Consider the following 19,218-nt stretch of genomic DNA (forward strand, 5'->3'; position numbering starts at 1 on the left):
AAAAAAAAAAAAAGAGAGAGAGAGAGTGGCTCACCCCTGGTGGCAGAGCGAGCCAACCACTCTGGATACCCCTGGGCTCACACGGCTTCCTTCCCGTTACCGGATCCCCCTATACTTCCATTGCCGGCCAGGCTGCTGAGCGGGCTGCCCAGTGGAAAGTGCTGGGCAGCATCTTTCCCCCAGGGCTCAGTGACAAGGCAGCAGGGCACAATGGGCAGATCCTGGACCCCTCCACCCTCAAATTCTTCTACCCCTCCCCACCCCCCAAACACCCACCTCCAAAGGAAAGTTGTCCCGTGCCCCAGGGTCACTGAGTGATGGGCAGATCACCAGTGCCCTTTCTCCTTCCCCACAATGTCTCCTAAATGGACAAAGACTCAAGTGACATTAGTCATGAAGATCTGAGTCAGCCTCTCGTCTCAGTGCTAAGCAGAGCTAGATCTGATAGAGCAAACCTTTAGCAAAATATCCCATTACCATTCCCTTATGCGTCATCCCAGCCCACAGTCGTCCTCTGTAGAGCATCAGGGAGCAGTTAATCCAATTGAAATAAGACTAAAAGTCATATATTGAATCCCCAGGAAAAAAAAGTACAAAGCAATAAAAGTGGTGCTCATTATATATACACCTACACACCAGTGGAGAAACTCCACAGTCCCTAAATCATCACTGAAAATCAGTATTTTTTTCTTTAATAGAACTAGCTTATCTTTGCCATAGAGACCAATGCACGCCCCATTCTCAGGGCTGTTAAGTCAGGCTCCCTCTGCCTGACACAAAGTAGGGGATCCGGAAGGGTACAAACGATCATCGGATGAGACCAGAGGAGGCATCTCCCTTTTCAATAATCTTCTGAAGGGTGGTGCAGTAAGAGAGATCAGTAATGAATGACGCCTAACGTTTGCTAAAATGTACTACTAGGGAGTTGACTGTCCCTCATTTCACAGACAAAACAAAATTCTTAGGTTTAGTCCTTAGGTCTGTCTTGTTCAGCTATCAGATGCACGCAGGGAGTTACGCGAGCCATGGACTTCATACTTTTGTGGGTGGGGGTGACCCCTGTCCCTGCCACACAGCTCAAGTGGGGGCTTGGCTCCCACAGGAAACGCCCCATTCAACTGCCAGCTTCTCTCCAGTTCAGAGGCAAAGACTGTGTCACACCATCCTAACAACATCTAAGACGGGAGATCCCTTTCCAGAAGAGCTGGTTTCCCCGTCCTCGGAAGCAATGAAAAGGTCACTGCTTATTCCCACAGAGCCTACTTCGGACCAACTGGCTGAAGCGAAGGAAAAAAAAATTACCACTGTGCATTCTGTAGAGACTCCATGCCCTGCGGCTTCCTTCTTGTCATTCAGATGTAGGCTAAGATTTGTGAGGACAAATAACTGGCTTTCAAATATACGAGGTAACTATGGAAATATATTAAGCCACTGATGCTGGCTTGATAAAAAGCAGACCAGGGAGCCGCCAACAACGAGCGAAGGAGGAAGCCGAGGGAGCTGTCCCCCAAGCACCCCGAGTTAACTCTTTCCCCAGCCATCCAGTGCATCTGGAACAGCTCTTGGTTCTCAAGATGCAACAACTACGGAAGCCCCAGAGTAAGCAAGTGAAGACCATGATGCCACGTTCTTATCCTGATTTATGGAGAGAAACAGAAAGGTGCTTTTGCAGTGTTTGTCTGCCTGGAACATTCCCGTTAGGTCTACCTATGCCTCAAATTCACTCACGGGGGTAGACGGTAACAGATGCTGCTAGTCGAATTCCTTCTACCCCCTCCCTTTGATGCACAGCTGCAATCGTGAGATGAATAAACTGGAATTAGAAGCCTCATGAGCCTCAAAGATAAAAATCAAGGCACCCGCGGGCTTTGGAAAGTCTGCTGCTGGATATGCGAGCACTGCTCTTGCCAAAATCAAAAGTCCTTCGCTCCCTCTCTGGGCATCTGTTTCCAGTAAAAATGTAGCACCTGAAGATGAAATCAAACAGGAATAAAACTTGTATATTAGCAGCGCAATGGGCAATTAAACATTTCTCAGGAATTGTCATTTTTTATCTCAGGGTTTGGAAGGAGAGCACTTATCCAGTATTTAAAACAACATACCGGCAGCCCACCTCTAGGATCACCCACCCATAAGAGCCACTCAGGCAGCAGCACCTTGACCATGAATAGCAGGGTCCGAGCCATGACATGACGCATGTGATGAGTGGGTCCCACTTACAGCAAAAGGCTCTAGAAAGGAGGGGCTCCAACCAGCCTCCCCGTAGCTTCCCCAGTTTCGGGGGATATAGGAGGCCTTTCTTTTCCCCACTGTCAGAAGCAAGCAGGGCCAGATCACACCGAGAGCAAGAGAAAGATATTTTTCCAGAGCTGGGGAGGTAAGGGAGGGTCCATGTCCAAAAAAACCACACAGGTTTTCTTCTAAACTCCCTACCCGATGATTAAAAGATAGCAATCGGGGGGCACCTGGGTGGCTCTGTTGGTTAAGTGTCTGACTCTTGATTTCAGCTCAGGTCATGAGATCGAGTCCCAGGTCCGGCTCCGTGCTCGAAAGGGAATCTGTTGGAGAGTCTCTCTCCCTCTCCTCCTCCCCCAGCTCGTGTGCACATGCTCGCTAATAAATAGATCTCAAAAAAAAAAAAAATAGCAACAACTCACTGTTTGGGCTTTCACTTTCACTAGCTCAGCCTGGTACAATTAGAGCCCAAACAGATGCAAGGAGGACAGGTTCTGACCTGCGCTGTTGATTCTGAGTAGTGAATTGTAAAAACTATAAATCACGAAGCAGGTGGAAAGAACAGGAAAGGAGGAAGACACCCAGACGGAGTCTGGTCACTGGCTCTAGCCCTGCCACTGCCCGGGGCGGACGATTTCTCTTCCTGAGTGACAAACTCCTTTGCCTATAAAATGGTAGGACTGGCCCCAAAGCCCTTGCTAAAGTCTCTTTCAGCTCTGATGCTCCATGCTTTTAACCACTCTTTCTTTAATCAGAAATGTATTAACCAACTGCAAAATGCTGTTTTAAACACACTTGTTTACGACGCTGAAAATGTGAGTCACACATCTTGTTCATAATTGAGGATGCAATTGGCACAAATTACATCAAAAGACTAACTGCAGGGGCTCACAAGGGAAAGCCCTGTAAAGGAAAGTGGAATATATCACGTCTCTGAGCAGAGCTGTGGGGTGCTCAGAAACGCCGCAAATCCTCAAAATTCATGTCTAGTGGGCTTGGAAAATATTGAATATACAAAAATCAGGATCATTTTGGAGGGACAACAGAGTTCGCGCTGTATCAATGTTACAACTTGTTTGCATTTCCATATTACAAGGCAGCAATAGATACGCTTTTGAAATTTGCTGGGGGAACTAGTCAGGGATTACAGTTTTGCTCTAAACTGCAAAGTGGATTAACTCATCACAAGAAGAGACCGAATTTCACAGGTCACAGAACAAAATTAGGTTTCTCTTGGAAGACTTTTTTTTCTTTTGAGCCCCAAACAGGAGCCTTGAGTGGCTACAATATCAAAGCCTTTGGAGTATTTAATAGGGGAAAAGGTCTCACGGGCTTTAAACAAGCTTCTTCCCCATGGTGTAAGCAAAACATTAAAAACAAGAATGGGATTTTTTTTAAAAAAGCTTTTCATTTGCCATTTGCATTTGGAAGATTGGGACGCTCACACCATTTCGGCCGAGTTTCTGAGTGCTGTATTGCACTCCTCAGCTAGGACGATTCTTGCCCCAGTGATTGGCGAGGCATTATTACAGTAATGTCTTCAATTTTCCTCATATAGCCTTCGAGCTGTTTGCTTTCTCAGAATACAAAACCCGGAGACATTTTCTGTAATTACACCAGATGCGTTTTAAGAGGCACTCTTAGAGAAAAACAACCCGTCGACGGCTATTTGGTTTTCTCGCTGAAGAAGAGCGAAACCTCCAAATGGCACCTTGATAACCGCGCTTCGAGGTGGGCTCCCAGTCAGCCCGTCCTTGCGAGGCTCATTTGCTCAGCATATTTTAACCTGGCAGCTTCGTAATATTGCTTGACACAGACGGCGGGGGTGGGGCGGTGATGGACGGGGCTTGGGATTTTTAAAAATTTATTCAGGGACACTGCTACCCAGTCCAGAGAGTCAGAGTGCAAAGGCTTAAAACGTGCTTCCATCCAAGTGGCCACGGGTACGTGACCAGAAACCTGTATGTGCGTCTCAGGCCTGCCCGGTGTGGGGGTCGGCGGAAAGGCCAGATCCACCTCTGAGCCTCTGCCACCACCCCGGGGCCCCCCACTCAACAGACCTCCTTTTCTCTGCCCCAGAGCCAGCCCCACTCTCAGGAGGGCCCTGTGCTTGCTTTAATAATCTATTGGTACATTCTTGAAATGCTCAATAATATTTGAACAAAGGGCCCTGCGAGTAACGTAGCTGGGCCTGCTTCCCCTACCACAGGCCAAAACCTGGGTGAATGTAAAGATATCCCTGCTCCCAGACTACACAGGGTGCCAGGCTGACCTACTGAAAATTGTGCTTGGTTCCTGGACTCTTCAACTTGGCTTTGGAACATCTAGTGGCTCCCAAGTGCCCCCTCACTCCAACAAAACCCCCCTCCTCTCCTGGCCTGGCACCTGGGGCCTCTTCCAGCCTTGCCCTGGCCCGTCCTGCTTGCCCTGCCTTCCTTATTCAGAGGAATAAACCCCCCCACCCCCATGGCCTCCTTTCCAGCTGTAATCTTGGTCTCCGCTCCTGTGTCTGCGCCTGTCTCACAAGTAGGACTCCGGGCACTCCCCTCTCTACCACTTTTCTGCCTGAGGGCCACGGTGTGTGTATGGCTATCCACAGCCCCCACACACTGTACCAGCTCCCCCTCTTTGCAGCTGATGCCAGCAGGGGCTGCCTCGCTCTTTTCTCCAGGCTCCTGGCCTCCGCGTTGAGGCCCTGACGCACCAGGCAGAGCTGGGCCACCTCAGCTGTAGAATACTAGCCAGATAGCCATTGACAGTAGAGACGGGAACAATTATTCAAAATTAGGAGGGGGGTCCAGAAAAAAAAAAAAAAAAAAACATCCAGAACATCCAGATTAACATAAAGCTAGCTTGGAGCATCATCTGGGGGCATTGTTGGCCGGTTTGATTTATCCAGAAAACAGCCTCACTTTTCTCTTTGTGCACGTGGACCCAGCTCAGTAACTGGCCAGGGAGCCGCTTACACTGCCCATAGCCTCAGCGTCCACTAAAATTCCAACGATGAGGCAGGACCACTGGTCTTTCTCCACAGTCCCCACACCCCCCGCCCCCCACTGCCATCTTGAGGCTTCACCCCGCCAGCTGGAAAGCAAACCACCCTGGCTCTCTTTAGGGAAGTGGGTGACCCGAGGTAGAAGACAAGACAAAGCTGTGTGACACACTGAATCCAATGACGATGCCATGTGGCTGCAGACTTCTTGCTGCCCAAGGGTGAGTCTGACAAATGCACTAATGAAATCCGGCATTTAGACAGAATCAGAGTTCTCCCACTTGGGGAGGGCCCCTTTCTTCTCTTTCAGTAGTGTCTCACTTCCTAAGCAATAGAGGGGGCAACAGAAAGCCTGAACAAATGCAAAATCGTGATTTAGGAAACAAAAAGGAGGAGATCGGGGTTCTTCCCCAGCTCACCCACCACTGGTTTTCCACCTTCTGATGAATGAACAAGAAACAGAATCCCAGGGAGAAATAACTTGGGAACAATATAAATATGAAACCCCTTGGCCAGGGTCGCCTGGGAGGTTCAGTTGGTTAAGCCTCCGGCTCTTGGTTTGGGCTCAGGTCATGAACTCAGGGTCGTGGGATCGAGCCCCATATGGGGCTCCACACTCAGTGTGGAGTCGACTTCAGATTCTTTCTCCCAGGTCCTCCTCTGCTCCTCCCTACACGTGCGCACGTGCGCTCTTTCACTCTCTCAAATAAATAAAACCTTTTTAAAAAAACAACAAAAAACCCCTCCTTGGCCAAAATAACAGAACCTACCTGTTGGTCAGCATTCCTACGAAGGGGTTGGTGAGGAGCTGGACGGTAGCTTTAGAGGCAAAGAGCAGGCCAACTTGCACGTTCTCATTCAGGAGGTCCTTGTCCTCACTGGGACAGTCAGAAGGCCCCGTGGAGGTGTTCGTCACTGCGTGCTGTGTGGTGGCCGGCAGCAGCAACCCCCCATGAAGGGCTCGGGTGCTGTTCCCCGTGACTATGGTGGTGTTGTCATAATAAGAGAAGATGCTCTGGAAGCTGTCTGAGGGAGAGGCTGTGAGCCCTGGCTTGGCGGTCTGGATTTCGGTGGCGTTCTTCTCATGATTAATGCTATACAAGTAGCTCGGGATGATCGGGACTGTGGACAACAACATAGATGGAATCTTCGAGGACGCTGAGCCCCAGGAGGCTGCGAGAGGTCCGTCTGCTTTGTGCAGAAGGGACCTGCCTGGGGTTCTGGGCCTCTGTGGGGTTGCTCATTTACAGGGTTCCCTCCCAGGAATAGGTTAGGAAAGCAAAATGGGGTCTGAAGTCTGTTCAGGGCTGACCTGGGGTCAACGAGAGCTCCTCAGAGACTCAGAGAGACCTTTCAATGAATGAATCCAAGAAATAGAAATTGAAATTTCATTATGTGTCTTAGGGGAAGATAAAGCCACAGGAAGTAATAATTTGGAAATTCTGCAACAGGCCCACTTCATCTTTCTAGTACTTGAGTGGGAGTCCACAATTTTTCATACAACCTGGAAAATGTAAAAATTCCTGAGACTTCTATAAAGAAAAACTGATGTAATAGCCAGCTCTAGGCATGTGTGTGACAACAGAGCATTCAACACAAAGGAGAAGTGAGGTCTCTGTTACTGAACTCGGATGAGCCCCAATACTCTGGTAATCCTGGAGGTGAGAACCCACAAATGGAGAGGAGGGGCATAACCCACCCCTGAGAATCCGAATTAAAAAATATATTCATTAGAAATTTAGACATTAAGGAAAAGCATACCAAATGCTGCTATTAATGGGGCTAATTAAGAGACCTGGGTTTTAATTGTTTTTCAAAAATCCATTATAGGGAAAAGACTAAAACCAACACTGTTTAAATTGCTCTTGAAAAGATCCTGAAACCTTTCCATCTCCAGCCATGCATTGATAACAATATATTTACATGTCACTTCCTTTTTTGGGGAGGGATGTTGACTTGTTCCTTTAAATGTGAAGCCGAATTGTTAACCCACCTTGCTGGTTGGCATAATAATTAGTGTAACATTATTTTGAACCCTGGGGAATTGCTGGTTCTTAGTAGAAATCTTTTTCATCGCGGCCAAAGTAGGCAGGGGGAAGCAGGAAATTATCAGGAGGAAACACAAGTTCCGGTTCTTAACAGAGATCACATTTTTTGACCTGACCACCAGGAAAACGAAGCCACAAAACGCGACTGCAACTAGCCCAGTGCGGCAGACCTGGGGATGGGGGCTGGACGGAAGAAGGGGGAAGGAGAGGTTTTTGCAAAATGTGTTCTCCAACTTTCCCGGAGCGCGCTCAGGTGCGGAGGGGGCGGGGCCGGGGAGGAAGGTACCCAGGGAAGGGGTCCCCGGGGCGGGGGGCCGCCCGGTCCGTACGTACCCACGACGGTGAGCAGCATGTTGTCCAGCAGCAGCGCCAGGAACACGATGAACAGGAGGAGCTTCCGCGAGTGGCGGCTCTCCAGCAGCCAGCGGAGCAGAGCCAGCTCGCTCAGGGCCATGGCTCGGCGGCTGGGCTGCGGGCGCGGCGCGCGGTGAGGGGCCGCGGCGGGCCGGGGGGCTCCCCGCACCCGCAACGCTCGGAGCGCGCCCGGGCAGGAGGAGAGGGCCGGGAGCCGCGCGCACGGGCCGGGCCCCGGCGTCCCACCCTCGGCTCACCTGCGCTCCGGCTCAGCGCCGCCCGCGAGCGCCGTCGGGGCCCGAAGCTGGGGCCCGCGGGGTTGCGTCCCGCTCTCCGCCGCCCCCGAGGCCCCCCTCCTCCCACCAAGCGCTCGGAAGGCGCCGCGGGACCCCGCGCCCCGTGCGTCCCGCGCCCCGGCCACCCCGGAGACCCACGCGCGGCGCTGGCGTTCTTCCCCGCTCCCCGCCCGACCCCGCTGTCCCCGCGCCGTCTCCTCCCACTTCCCCCGTTACCTCGGGGTCGCCTGCGGCCGCCTGCCCTACACCGTGGGCTCCGTCCGTCCGCGCCGGGTCGCAGCCTCCACCCCAGCGCCCCGCCGCCGCCGCCGCGGCTCACTTTACCCGGTCCGGCTCTGACGTCACGGCCGGCGGGGGCGGGAGGGCGCCACCTTCCATCCCGGCCTCAGCAGCCCCTCTCCCCAGACCTGCGCCGCCCTCCCCGGCTCTCCGTCCGGACCCGACGGTGCCCCATCCCAAGCCGTCCGGGGGACGCGGCTGGGGCGCCGAGGGAAGGAGTCAGGGGCCCCAGAGCGAGAGGTCAAGGGTCCTGGGGTTAAGGTCAGGGCCAAGAGGGCGAGTCCGGGATTAGTCCTTTCACCTGGCCCCAGGTAGGGGCTGCAGCTGCTCTTTGAGCCTCACCGCCTCTGAGACTGGCCGTGAGGACCTGAAGGCTACTGGATGAGAGTGCCAGGGAAAGGGGTCATAGGGTGTTGGGAGACAGGGACAGATCTCTTTCCAGGGGAAGCCACTGAGCACCCCCACCATTCCTCTCCTCTCCCCCCCCCCTCTGGAGCATGATGCAGGGTGCCACTTGGAGTCTTTGACGGGCAGGTCCTTGGGTCCCCTCAGGTTGGGATGGGGAAACAGGGGGAAAGGGGACACCTCTGTGTGTCACCCCCCAGTGAGAGAGGGGACGTGAAGACCCCAGCCCTGGGAGCCTAGGACTCAGAAAGTAGGAGCAGGGGCCTGGGCCTCTGGGGCCAGCAGGAGTATGTCACCCTGGACAGGGGACACTAGAGACCAGGTAGGTACCTGGCATCTTAGTAAAAGGACTGGGGAGGCAGCTGGTCCAGACCCTGTATGCTGTAGTCCTCTACTCTTTGTGCTAGGCCAAGTGGGGGGCGTGGGCCTGGTTAAGACAGGCCTGTTTGTAGGTGATCAGGAGCTGTAATCCTCACTCCCAAGGGGTAAGGGCCCACCTTTGATTTCCAAGTCCCTCCGTTTTATAAGCAGAACAGAAACAAACAGATGTCCTGACACAGCTGGAGCTTTGGAGACCCTTCTGGGGGGTGGAAGGAACTGGAGCTAGTTTCTTGGAAAGCCACATAGAATAAATGTAACCCCGCTGCAGTCTCCTAGCCATGGAGCCCAGCCTTGTTTTATTAATGTTGGCCTATTGTCAGCTGGAGGCTGCTTGCAGCAGAGGGGGATGCGTGGTGCTCCCCACTCTCTCACCTCCTTCCTTCCATACACCCCCATGCTGCCCCTGATGTGTGAGAAAGATGGCTGGATAAGTAAGTAGGTCAGTAAGATGGGGACTCCGGGATGTCCCAGGATGTGTCAACTGAAATATTAAACACGGAGAGAAGGAAAACCACTTAGGAGGAGAGAGTAGATGGCAGGGAGTCATGGAGAAGGATGTGGCGGGTATCACACTCGGGGAGTGCCCCAACGTGCCTGGAGTTTCAGAACCCAAAAACAGACTCTGCCCCATGCTCCCTTGGGCAGAGACGGGTCATGGTTAAGGGTTCTGGTCAGGATGCCTGGGTCCCACTCTGCTACTTCCTTGGTAGGTGACCTTGGGCAAATTACGTAGCCTCTCTGTGCCTTAGTTTCCCCATCTCTGACATGGGGATACTAATTGGAATGACTACAGGGTTATAGTGAAGATGAAGTGGGAATCCCTTAACACAGTGCCCTGTGCAAAGTGAGAGCTTGGCTTGTCCACCATTCATTCACCCGATAAGGATTTATTGAGTGCTTACTACGTGCCAGGCATGATGGTTGATGCTGGGGAGACAGGAATGGTCGAAGCAGGCAAAATCACTGTTCTTGGGGTGCCTACACATTCTGGTAGCAGCACCATACAGGTGAATTTTAAAACTCCCTTTATGATTGTGTTGTTACAACAATCATTAGTAGCATATAAATGATAAAGGCATCATACACATATGAATTTTGATAATTATTAAACATAATAAGAAAAATTGTATTAGAAGTGCATGACTGAATGAGATGGATGGGGGGAGGATTTTTTGGCAAAAACAGGCACTAACATTGCCTCTGGGTGTTTTATGCCTCAGGACAATATAACACAGTAAGGTGGTAAGAATCAGGTTGGATGAGAGGTGAGCGTCTTCTCTGACCAGTGGGAGACAGGGGGATTATTGAAAGGGGAGGTGGTTAAGGAGCAACCTCATGTCTCTACCCGGGTCCATCTCAGCCAGATCATTTTTAAAATAGAGAACATGTGTAAATCGAGGGTCTCCCATGGCTTGAGAAGCCTTCATATATACCCAGTGTCCTGGCATGCCAGGTTGAAGATCCAGCCTGGGAAGCCCAGTCTGATCTGGGCCTTTGGGGATCCACAACCTTCTCTTATCCCATTTAGCCCCTGCCTTCCCCTTCAGCCACCTTGTTTCCTCTCAATGTTTCTCTGCCTCAGGGCCTTTGCACTGTTCCCTCTCCCTGAGAAGATCTTCCCCTTCTTCTCCTAGTTATCTCCTTCTCATTCTTCTTTATCAGCCCTAACTGTCACTTCTTAATGAGAAGCCATCCTTTCGTGGACCCCACCTTCAGTATCAGACAGGGCCTTCTCTTTTAAACCCTCATGGGACCGTTACTTCCTCCAGAACTTGTCTCTCCATGAAGAATGATATTCCCATGAGTGTAAGCAATTATCTCTGTCTCTCCAAGTATCAGGACAAAGGACACTCTTTTTGCTCATCACCAAGATTGCCAAACACAGTCAGTGCTCATTAAATGCCTGTAAGGAGTATGAACACGGGGGATAGATAGTTCCCTGGGAACTCAGACGGCTGAGCTCAGCCACCAAGCCCCCTGCCTCCACCTGCCCCCACCCTTTCAAACACCAGGGACTGGGAAGGTACAAAGGTACCACCAGGGTTGGCTTTTTTCAGTAAATTTCAATATTTAGGAATGAGAAGGCATGAATGATAGGGAGCTGCTTAGAACATAGCAGCTATTTGAAATCGGCATTATTTGACATAAACTGGACGGAATCTCAGCTGTAGATAGCATCCTGACTGGGTCACTTTTACAAGTGATATGACTTTGGGCATTTACTAAACTCCTTTGTGCCTTCTTTCACGTCTGTCACTCAAGCATGATAAAAGGCCCCCTCCCAGAGTTGTTATGGGGATTCAGGGAGATGATGCTTGCCTAGGTGCCAGGCACACAGCAGATGCTCACACTCATAAAATGTTGTCTGGCATTGGAAGCAGACACGTGAAAAGATGCTCAACATCATTCATCATCAGGGAAATGCAAATCAAAACTACAACGAGGTATCACCTCACACCTGGCAGAACGGTTAAAATCAAGAACACAAGAAACACGTATTGGCGAGAGTGTGGAGGAAAAGGACCCTCTTGCACTGTTGGTGGGAAAGCACACTGGCGCAGCCATGTCGAAAACGATATGGAAGTCCCTCAAAAAGTTAAAAATAGAACTACCCTACGATCCAGGAATCACCCTATGGGGTATTTACCCCCCAAATAAATAAAGCATTAATTCAAAGGGATACATGCACCCATATGTTTGTAGCAGCATTCTTTACTCTAGCCACACTGTGGAAGCAGCCCAAGTGTCCGTGGATGGATGAACAGATAAAGAAGATGTGGTGTATGTATTTAACGGAATATTATTCAGCCGTAAAAAAGAATGAGCTCTTGCCATTCTGCACCGACATGGATGGAGCTAGAGAGTATAACTATGCAAAGCAAAATGTCAGTCAGAGAAAGACAAATACCATATGATTTCACTCAGATGTGGAATTTAAGCAACAAAACAAATGAGCAAAGGGGGAGAAAAGAGAGGCAAACCAAGAAACAGACACTTCACTATAGAGAACACACTGCGGTGACCAGAGGGGAGGGGGGAAACAGGTGCTGGGGATTAAGGAGGGCACTTGTGACGAACACCAGGTGATGTATGGAAGTGTTGAATCACTATATTGTTCACCTGAAACTAAATATAACCCTATTAACTATATTGGAATTAAAACAAAATGACATCAAAATTTTAAGTCGTGTTCCCTGGCATTGGAAAAGTGAACGTGCTGAGTACCTGGAAGGCGTAGGTGGTCTGTGGGGAAAATTCTCAGGGCCTCGCCTATGAGGGAACTTGGAATGAAGGAAAACAGACTTAGCTCCTGGGCATTGAACTATGAAATGCAAATAGTGTTCAGAGCAGAAAGGAACAAAGGCGCCCTGAAGAGACAATGGTTCTGACCTTAAAACCTGATGTACTAGGCAACACGGGGCGGGGGGGTGAAAGGAGCCAGCGTACCCCATGGAGAGCCAGGCACAGGGTGGAGCAGGCAGGTCACATGAAGGGAAGCCCAGAGGGCTGCCAAGCTCTTGAGGAGACACTCGGGCACACTGGTGATGAGAGACATGCCGATCAAAGACCGTGAGAAATAGTGCGACCCCCATCAGCCTGGCAACAGTTAGGAAGTTGGGTAAATGCCATTTGTTGGTGAAGATGTAAGGAAATGGGGTTCCTTACCTTGGGGTGGGGTGGGGGGACTGGTGCAGCCTTTCTGGAGAGCAATCAGGACTGCTTGGGGGAATGAAGTCAACAGGCACCCTCTGATCCAGCCCTCTCTCCCCAATCCCTAAGGGGGCCAGGACAGGCAGAGACATTGCAGTGTCCTCGGCAGTGGTGGGCAGCTGCAGGCGAGCCCGGTTTCCATCCCTGGGGAACAAAGGAGCGGAATGAGGAGGAGCCCCCTGGAGCCGTGAGAGGCGGCACGTCGGATTACCCGCGTGTCTGCGCAGATTTCACAGTGATGAAGGAGGAAAGGAGGTGGGGGAGGGCAGAGAAGAGCAAGTTCTAGGGCGTGATTGCATGTTAGTTCATTAAAAGTACACAGAGCACCCCTGCCTATGTTGGGGCTTCATTCCTGTCCAAGGCTATGTATTGAGCACACGGACCTGGATGCCTTTGTAGGAGGAGGGGCCCAGGAGGGGGAATCCGGGATGAGGTGGGAAAGTGGAAAGACGTAGAAATAGACCAAGAAATGGGCCTTGCAAAGACCAATGACCATAGTGTGCACAGAACCGAGACAGACGATCAGCTCTCTGTACAAGGGGCTCCTTTCCAAAGGGGCTGTCAGCCGTGATTGCCTGGAAGGGACAAAGGCTTTCCATGCAGAGGTGGCCGTATTGAGCACGTGGGCCACACGTGGATTGCATCTCCCAGGGACGGGCAAGGCTGTGCTGTGTCTCAAGCCCGACTGAGGGGGAATGACAGCCGATGGAAACCCAGATCCTCAGGAAAGAATGAAGAGCTTCAGAAAAGGTAAATAAATACCTGGCTAACTGCAACAGACTCAGATGTTTTGTTTTTTTTCTCTTTTTTTTGACCTTTTCCCTTTCCAAACCTTTAACTCTTTAAAAATATAACACTGTCAAACAAAAGTATATTGCTCTTTTGATGGATTCGTGACATGTGCAGATGTATTACTTATAACAATAATAAGTAAAGGATGAGGTGGTTATGAGGCTATAAAGTGGCCAGACTTCTATGTTTTACGTGTGGTGGTAGATTATTACCTGTAAATGGACTGTAAAAAATTAAGGATGTATATTGTAATCCGTAGGGACACCACTGTAAAAAATAATTCGAAGGAGAATAGCTAAACAGGAAAATCAAAATTAAATGGAATTCTATAAAGTATTCAAATCATTTTAAAAGGAGGGGAAAGGAGGAACAGATGAGCAAAAACAATGAGGAATGAATAAAATGATAGATGAAATCCAACTAGACCCCAAATTACTTTCAGTGGTAATGGACACTACATTTGGAAGACAGAAATTGTTAGGATGGATTTAAAAAAAAAAAGTCTGAACTCTACGCTGCCCATAAGAGACATTCTTTAAATATTAAGACACAGATGGGTTGGAAGTCAACGGGTGGGAAAAATATACCAGGCAAACCGCAAGCATAGAAGCCTGGAGTACCTGTATTACTGTCAGGTCGTGTGGATTCCCAAACCAAACTTTAAACAGAGATATAAAGAAGGAACTCTAATCATGACAAAAGTGATCAGTGCAGTAGAAAAACATCATCACAGTGTGTATGTACACCATAAGAGAACTTCAAAATATATGGAACAAAGCTAGACAGGAAGAAAAAAGACAATTTCACAATCCTTTTTTTTTTTTTTTAAAGATTTTATTTATTTGAGAGAGAGAATGAGAGAGAGAAAGAGAGAGCGCATGAGAGGGGGAGGGTCAGAGGGAGAAGCAGACTCCCTGCCGAGCAGGGAGCCCGATGGCGCGGGACTCGATCCCGGGACTCCAGGATCATGACCTGAGCCGAAGGCAGTCGCTTAACCAACTGAGCCACCCAGGCGCCCCTCAATTTCACAATCCTAACTGAGGGATTTAACACCTCTTTCTCACAACTGATAGAGCACCTAGACCAAAAGAACCAGCAGATGTATACAAGATCAAAACAATACCAACAACCACGTTGGCTTAATTGATATTTATTTACCCTGAACCACAGCTGACTTTATTCTTTTCCGGTGCTCATGGAAGGTCTCAGCCAGGATCCGTCACATTCAGTTAAAGGGTTGTTTGGTTTGTTGGTTGGTTGGTTTTTGGGTTTTTTTCTTTGAAGCCAGCTCTGTCAGTTGCTGAGCCTACATGTAAATAATGAGGCTACGATTGGGAACAAATGCATTTCATTTCCATTCATTTCTGAGTTCTTCTGCATACTGCAAAAGAACATTTTCTGTTTAAAATTGAACCAAATCTGTTGTGGTTTAAGAGGGAAGGGCAAAGCAAATGTCAATTTACTTGAAGGATGCCTTGCTGACTGCCGATAAAATTAAGTCATAGATGCTCTAACTTAATAATTCAATCCCTGAATTAGCTGGCTTCATGCAGCATTATCTGTAAAATGCAGGTCTCCAGGTTTGGCCACTTTAATAGAATCACCAACCTGTCTGAGGACATTCACTGTAATTGGAGGCTGCAAAGAGCCAGCCAGCTGTGAAGAGCTGTGTCTCATCAGCTCCATGCCTTAATTTTCCCCCCTCATTTGGACCATTGCCATCATCCCCAGTGGCTACCCCAGCAGCCACCCAGGCCTCCCACTGTCCACCCTCCTCACCACCAGTGGGAGAGAGCTCCAGAACACCAGTGTGGTCATGCCACTCCCTGATCTAAAACCCTTCAGGGGCCTTGCACTTGGGATAACGTCAAATGTCTTCAGTGTGGCTCAGTGGGACCCTGTCCAGCCTCAACCACTCCCTCCGTTTTCATTCGCCACGTTGCCCTTGCCTCTGATCAAAAATCGGATTCCCGGGCGCCCAGGTGGCTCAGTCGTTAAGCGTCTGCCTTCGGCTCGGGTTATGGTCCCAGAGTCCTGGGATCAAGCCCCGCATCAGGCTCCCTGCTTGGCAGGAAGCCTGCTCCTCCCTCTCCCACTCCCCTGCTTGTGTTCCCTCTCTCACTGTCTCTCTCTCTCTCTGTCAAATAAATAAATAAAATCTTAAAAAAAAGAAAGAAAGAAAATCGGATTCCCTGATTACTTGGGCTCTCACATGGCTTCAGATGTCTTGTGTGTCCCGAGGGTCCCAGCATTGCACCCTGAAGGGCCCTCGCCAACCTGGGCCATGCAGCCTCCACACCTCTGATGCCGCTCTGCCCTGTCTTCCCCCTCTAGCCACAAAGGGCTTCTCTCAAGGTGGGTTCTCTGCCTCAGGGCCTTTGCACTCTCTGCTCCTTCTGCCTGAGAGGTTCTTCCTCTTCCTCTTTGTCTGATTATCTTTCTCATTCCTAGTCTCCCATCTGTCCGTACACCCTGTGTTCCTTCTCACCCCAGAGCCTTCGCTCAGACCATTTCTGCTGCCTAGAATGTCCTCCCCTCTTCCCATTTACCTACTTAATTCCCCCTTAGCCTTTATGTCTCAGGTCAAGACATTTAAAAGTAAATGAATGGACTTTTAACATAAGCCTCACCTTTCATTTTAAAGGTTTCCATAGAAATGTAGTTATTTTATCTTTCAGCCGTATGCTAATTTTTTTTCCACTTGCCAACAACAAGCATAAAAAGGGAAGCCAATTGCAAGTGGGAGCAATGCGGTATTCTTTGTAACTCAAGTCTGGAAATGTTCTGTAGTGTTAAGCAAAGTCTCCTCTTGCTTGATACTAAATAAACTTTTGAAAGAAAAAAAAAAGTAAGTGGATGGAAAAGCATTTCAGAGAAGTCCTCACCGACCCTTATGCGTATGTCCCCCGCGCTATTTTGATAGGTCCCTACACCTGTTGTTCCTGGCACTTATTGTAATCACAATTTCACTGCAACTGTGATTAATGTCTGATTTTTGCATCTTCCTTCATGCAAGCTGAGGCCAGGGCCTCTGGTGTCTTGCTCACCACATCATCCACCCCCGCCCCCCCCCCCAGAGTCTCACACTGCCTGGCACAGAAAACAGCATTCAGTAAATGCTGTGCTTGGCTCACGGTCCCTAATCACCCAAGCAATAAGCACCAGCTGCGGGTAACTAACTGAACCGACAGGTGCCCTAGCAGGTGTCTGCCCTCCCACCCAGTGATGTGCTAGCTCAGTCCAGCCCCCTGCCTTCGCAAAAGTCATTCCCTCACCTGCCGTGTGCACCCCCTTCTACCTGCCCAAGCCCCATCTCCTCCTACCTGGTTTGGCGTGAAAAACTTTTTCCCCACCATCCCACTGACTCACCAAAAAGCCCATTCTGTTTGTGATGCCACGAGGGATGGCTGTCTCTGCTTGTTAAAGTCTCAGGTAATTGAATCCTTCATGCCTTCTTCCCTGCAGCCATCCCGGCCCCCTGACCCTCCAGCCTCTGTTTCTTCCTGACTCGGAGTCTTTGCTTAGGCAGATCCATCCACCTCAGATGACCTTCCTGCCCTTGGGCAAGGGAGGCCGGCAAGAAGCAAAATACCCAGATGTCATCACAGGGGCACATTGTCACCACCAAAGCATGGCCACGGCACAGGCTTCCTCCAAGTCCATGGAATGGCTCCTCTTTCGTCTTAACCCCCAGTCCCCATCAGTAGCTACTGCTCCAGCAGCCTCCTGACCAGCCTCCCGGGCTCCAGGTGTTGCCTCCAACCCGTCGGGAACTCAGCAGGTCTCCATGGACCACAGCTTCCAAGGGCCCCTGCCCCAGCTCAAGAGCCTTAGGTGGCTCCCTGATACTCACGTCTAAACCCTTCTGCCTAGCTCTTAGGGTCGTCTACAATTCCCCCACCCTACACCCAGCTCCCACCCTCTGCTCTAATCAGACTGTGCCCCTCCAAGCCCATCCACAGACATTATTCACATTTTCCTCATCCCCCCAGAGCCCCGCTGAAGTCCTCTCTGCACAGGGCAGTCAAGCCTGGGATAACTGCTGCCACGCTCCCTGGGTTTCTGCCTCCAAAAACCCCACTAAAGCATTGCTAAGTGCAGTGTGCCCCAACAGGTTCAGCTGGGCTCATTCTTTTTTTTTTTTCTTTTCCAACTGGACCTTTAACTCCTTGACAGCAAAGGACATGATCTCTTCCTCCTTTGTCTCCCCGAGGAAGTGTGCACGGAGCTACTCGCAGAGTAGGACCACAGGACTAACATCGGACGCACGGTGAGGAGCCCTGGGGCCAGAGCCGATTCTGCCCCAACCAGCTGGGCCTCAGTTTTCCCATCTGCCTGACAGCAGATGAACCAGGTAGACCTGCATTGTCCAATCCAGGAGCCACTCGGCACAGGGGGCCTTGGAGCGCTTGAAATGCAACCAGGCTCGAGATGCGCTGTCGACATTTATATTCTATTTTAACACACACTGAATTGTGAAGACTTGGTACAAAAAATGTGAAGTATTTCGTTAATAGCTTTTGTATTGTTTACATGCTGAAACAACACTATTTTAGATACATTAGGTTAAATAAAATATATTATTCAAACTAATTTCACCAGTTGCTACTTCTCTTAACGTGGCTGCTAGAAAGTTTTAAATTACTTGCATGGCCCAAGTTTGTGGCTCGCGTTGTATTTCTCCTGGGCAGCGCTGGGACAAAACACCAGGGCTGGAAGGGGCCTGGGAGGCTACGAAGTCTAAAGGCTGCCCTTCCCACACAAGGAAGCACCCAGAGACGGACACAGCCTTGCCCGATGTCACACGGGTGTGAGACCAGGCAGTGGGGACTGGAACTCTGCTTCCTGGACCTTTATGGTTTGGGGGCAGCAGGTGTCTAAAACTGGGGGTACCAACAGGTGGGTGCCCACAGGTGGCTCTCAGCAGCAGAGGACTCTGGGAGAAAGCGCAGACTCAGGATGCAGCTCTGTGGAGCCTCACCTCTACCACCCCCACCTCCCCCACCCCCTGCTCAGAGCGGTCTTTGCCCACCTGCTATGCTGACTGCACACCCAGACATCCGCAGGGCAGGACACTTCAGTGGTTAATCAATAGTCCAATAGGGCAGGCTGCAAAGACCCAAACCTAATTATTTTGTTCGGAAACTTGTCTGTAACTAAAAGGCATCTGAGAAATCACCGTCACCATCTCTGTGGGGGGAGAGAAATCCAGTCATTATATCCAATTGGATTTATATTGACTGTTGTCTTCTTGTAGAAGATGTTGTCTCCCCGCAAAACCAGTGCTGGGTGCCGCAGGGAAACACGCACGTACACACACACACACACACACGCAGAGAGAGCTCTCCCTTTTCCAGGAGCCTTTGCGGAAGGTTCTGGTCCACCCCTTCTGCACAGGTAGCCTGAGCTGCTACCAGCGTGACTTTCTGGGTCTTCGTCTTATTTTGTTCCAGATTTCGCAACCCTAATTCCTCTGAGGGGAGCAGAAAATGAATCCCTTTAAAATGGCCACATGCAGAGAGTGTCTTTTTTTTTTTTAAAGATTTTATTTATTTATTTGACAGAGAGATAGACAGAAGAGCACAAGCAGAGGGAGTGGCAGAGGGAGAGGGAGAAGCAGGCTCTGCACTGAGCAGGGAACCCGATGCGGGACTCGATCCCAGGACCCTGAGATCATGACCTGAGCCGAAGGCAGACGCTTAACCATCTGAGCCACCCAGGTGCC

The 19,218-nt window shown here is 50.2% G+C and overlaps 1 protein-coding gene across 1 annotated transcript in view; it reads right to left on the reverse strand.

Annotated features, from left to right (window-relative positions):
- The window catches only part of SLC18A2 (solute carrier family 18 member A2), a 35,038-nt gene extending 27,298 nt beyond the window's left edge, over positions 1-7,740 (reverse strand). The window contains exons 1-2 of the mRNA XM_081823431.1: positions 7,609-7,740; positions 5,998-6,349 (exon numbers count right to left, since the gene is read on the reverse strand). Of these exons, the coding sequence (XP_081679557.1) occupies positions 5,998-6,349; positions 7,609-7,729 (473 nt within the window). The 5' untranslated portion in view covers positions 7,730-7,740. The remainder of the gene's footprint in view (positions 1-5,997; positions 6,350-7,608) is intronic.
- Between the last annotated feature and the right edge of the window lie 11,478 nt (positions 7,741-19,218).

This window comes from Leptonychotes weddellii, chromosome 6 (genome assembly GCF_054177405.1).
Source record: "Leptonychotes weddellii isolate Sample4059 chromosome 6, ASM5417740v2, whole genome shotgun sequence".
NCBI classification, from domain to species: Eukaryota; Metazoa; Chordata; class Mammalia; order Carnivora; family Phocidae; genus Leptonychotes; species Leptonychotes weddellii.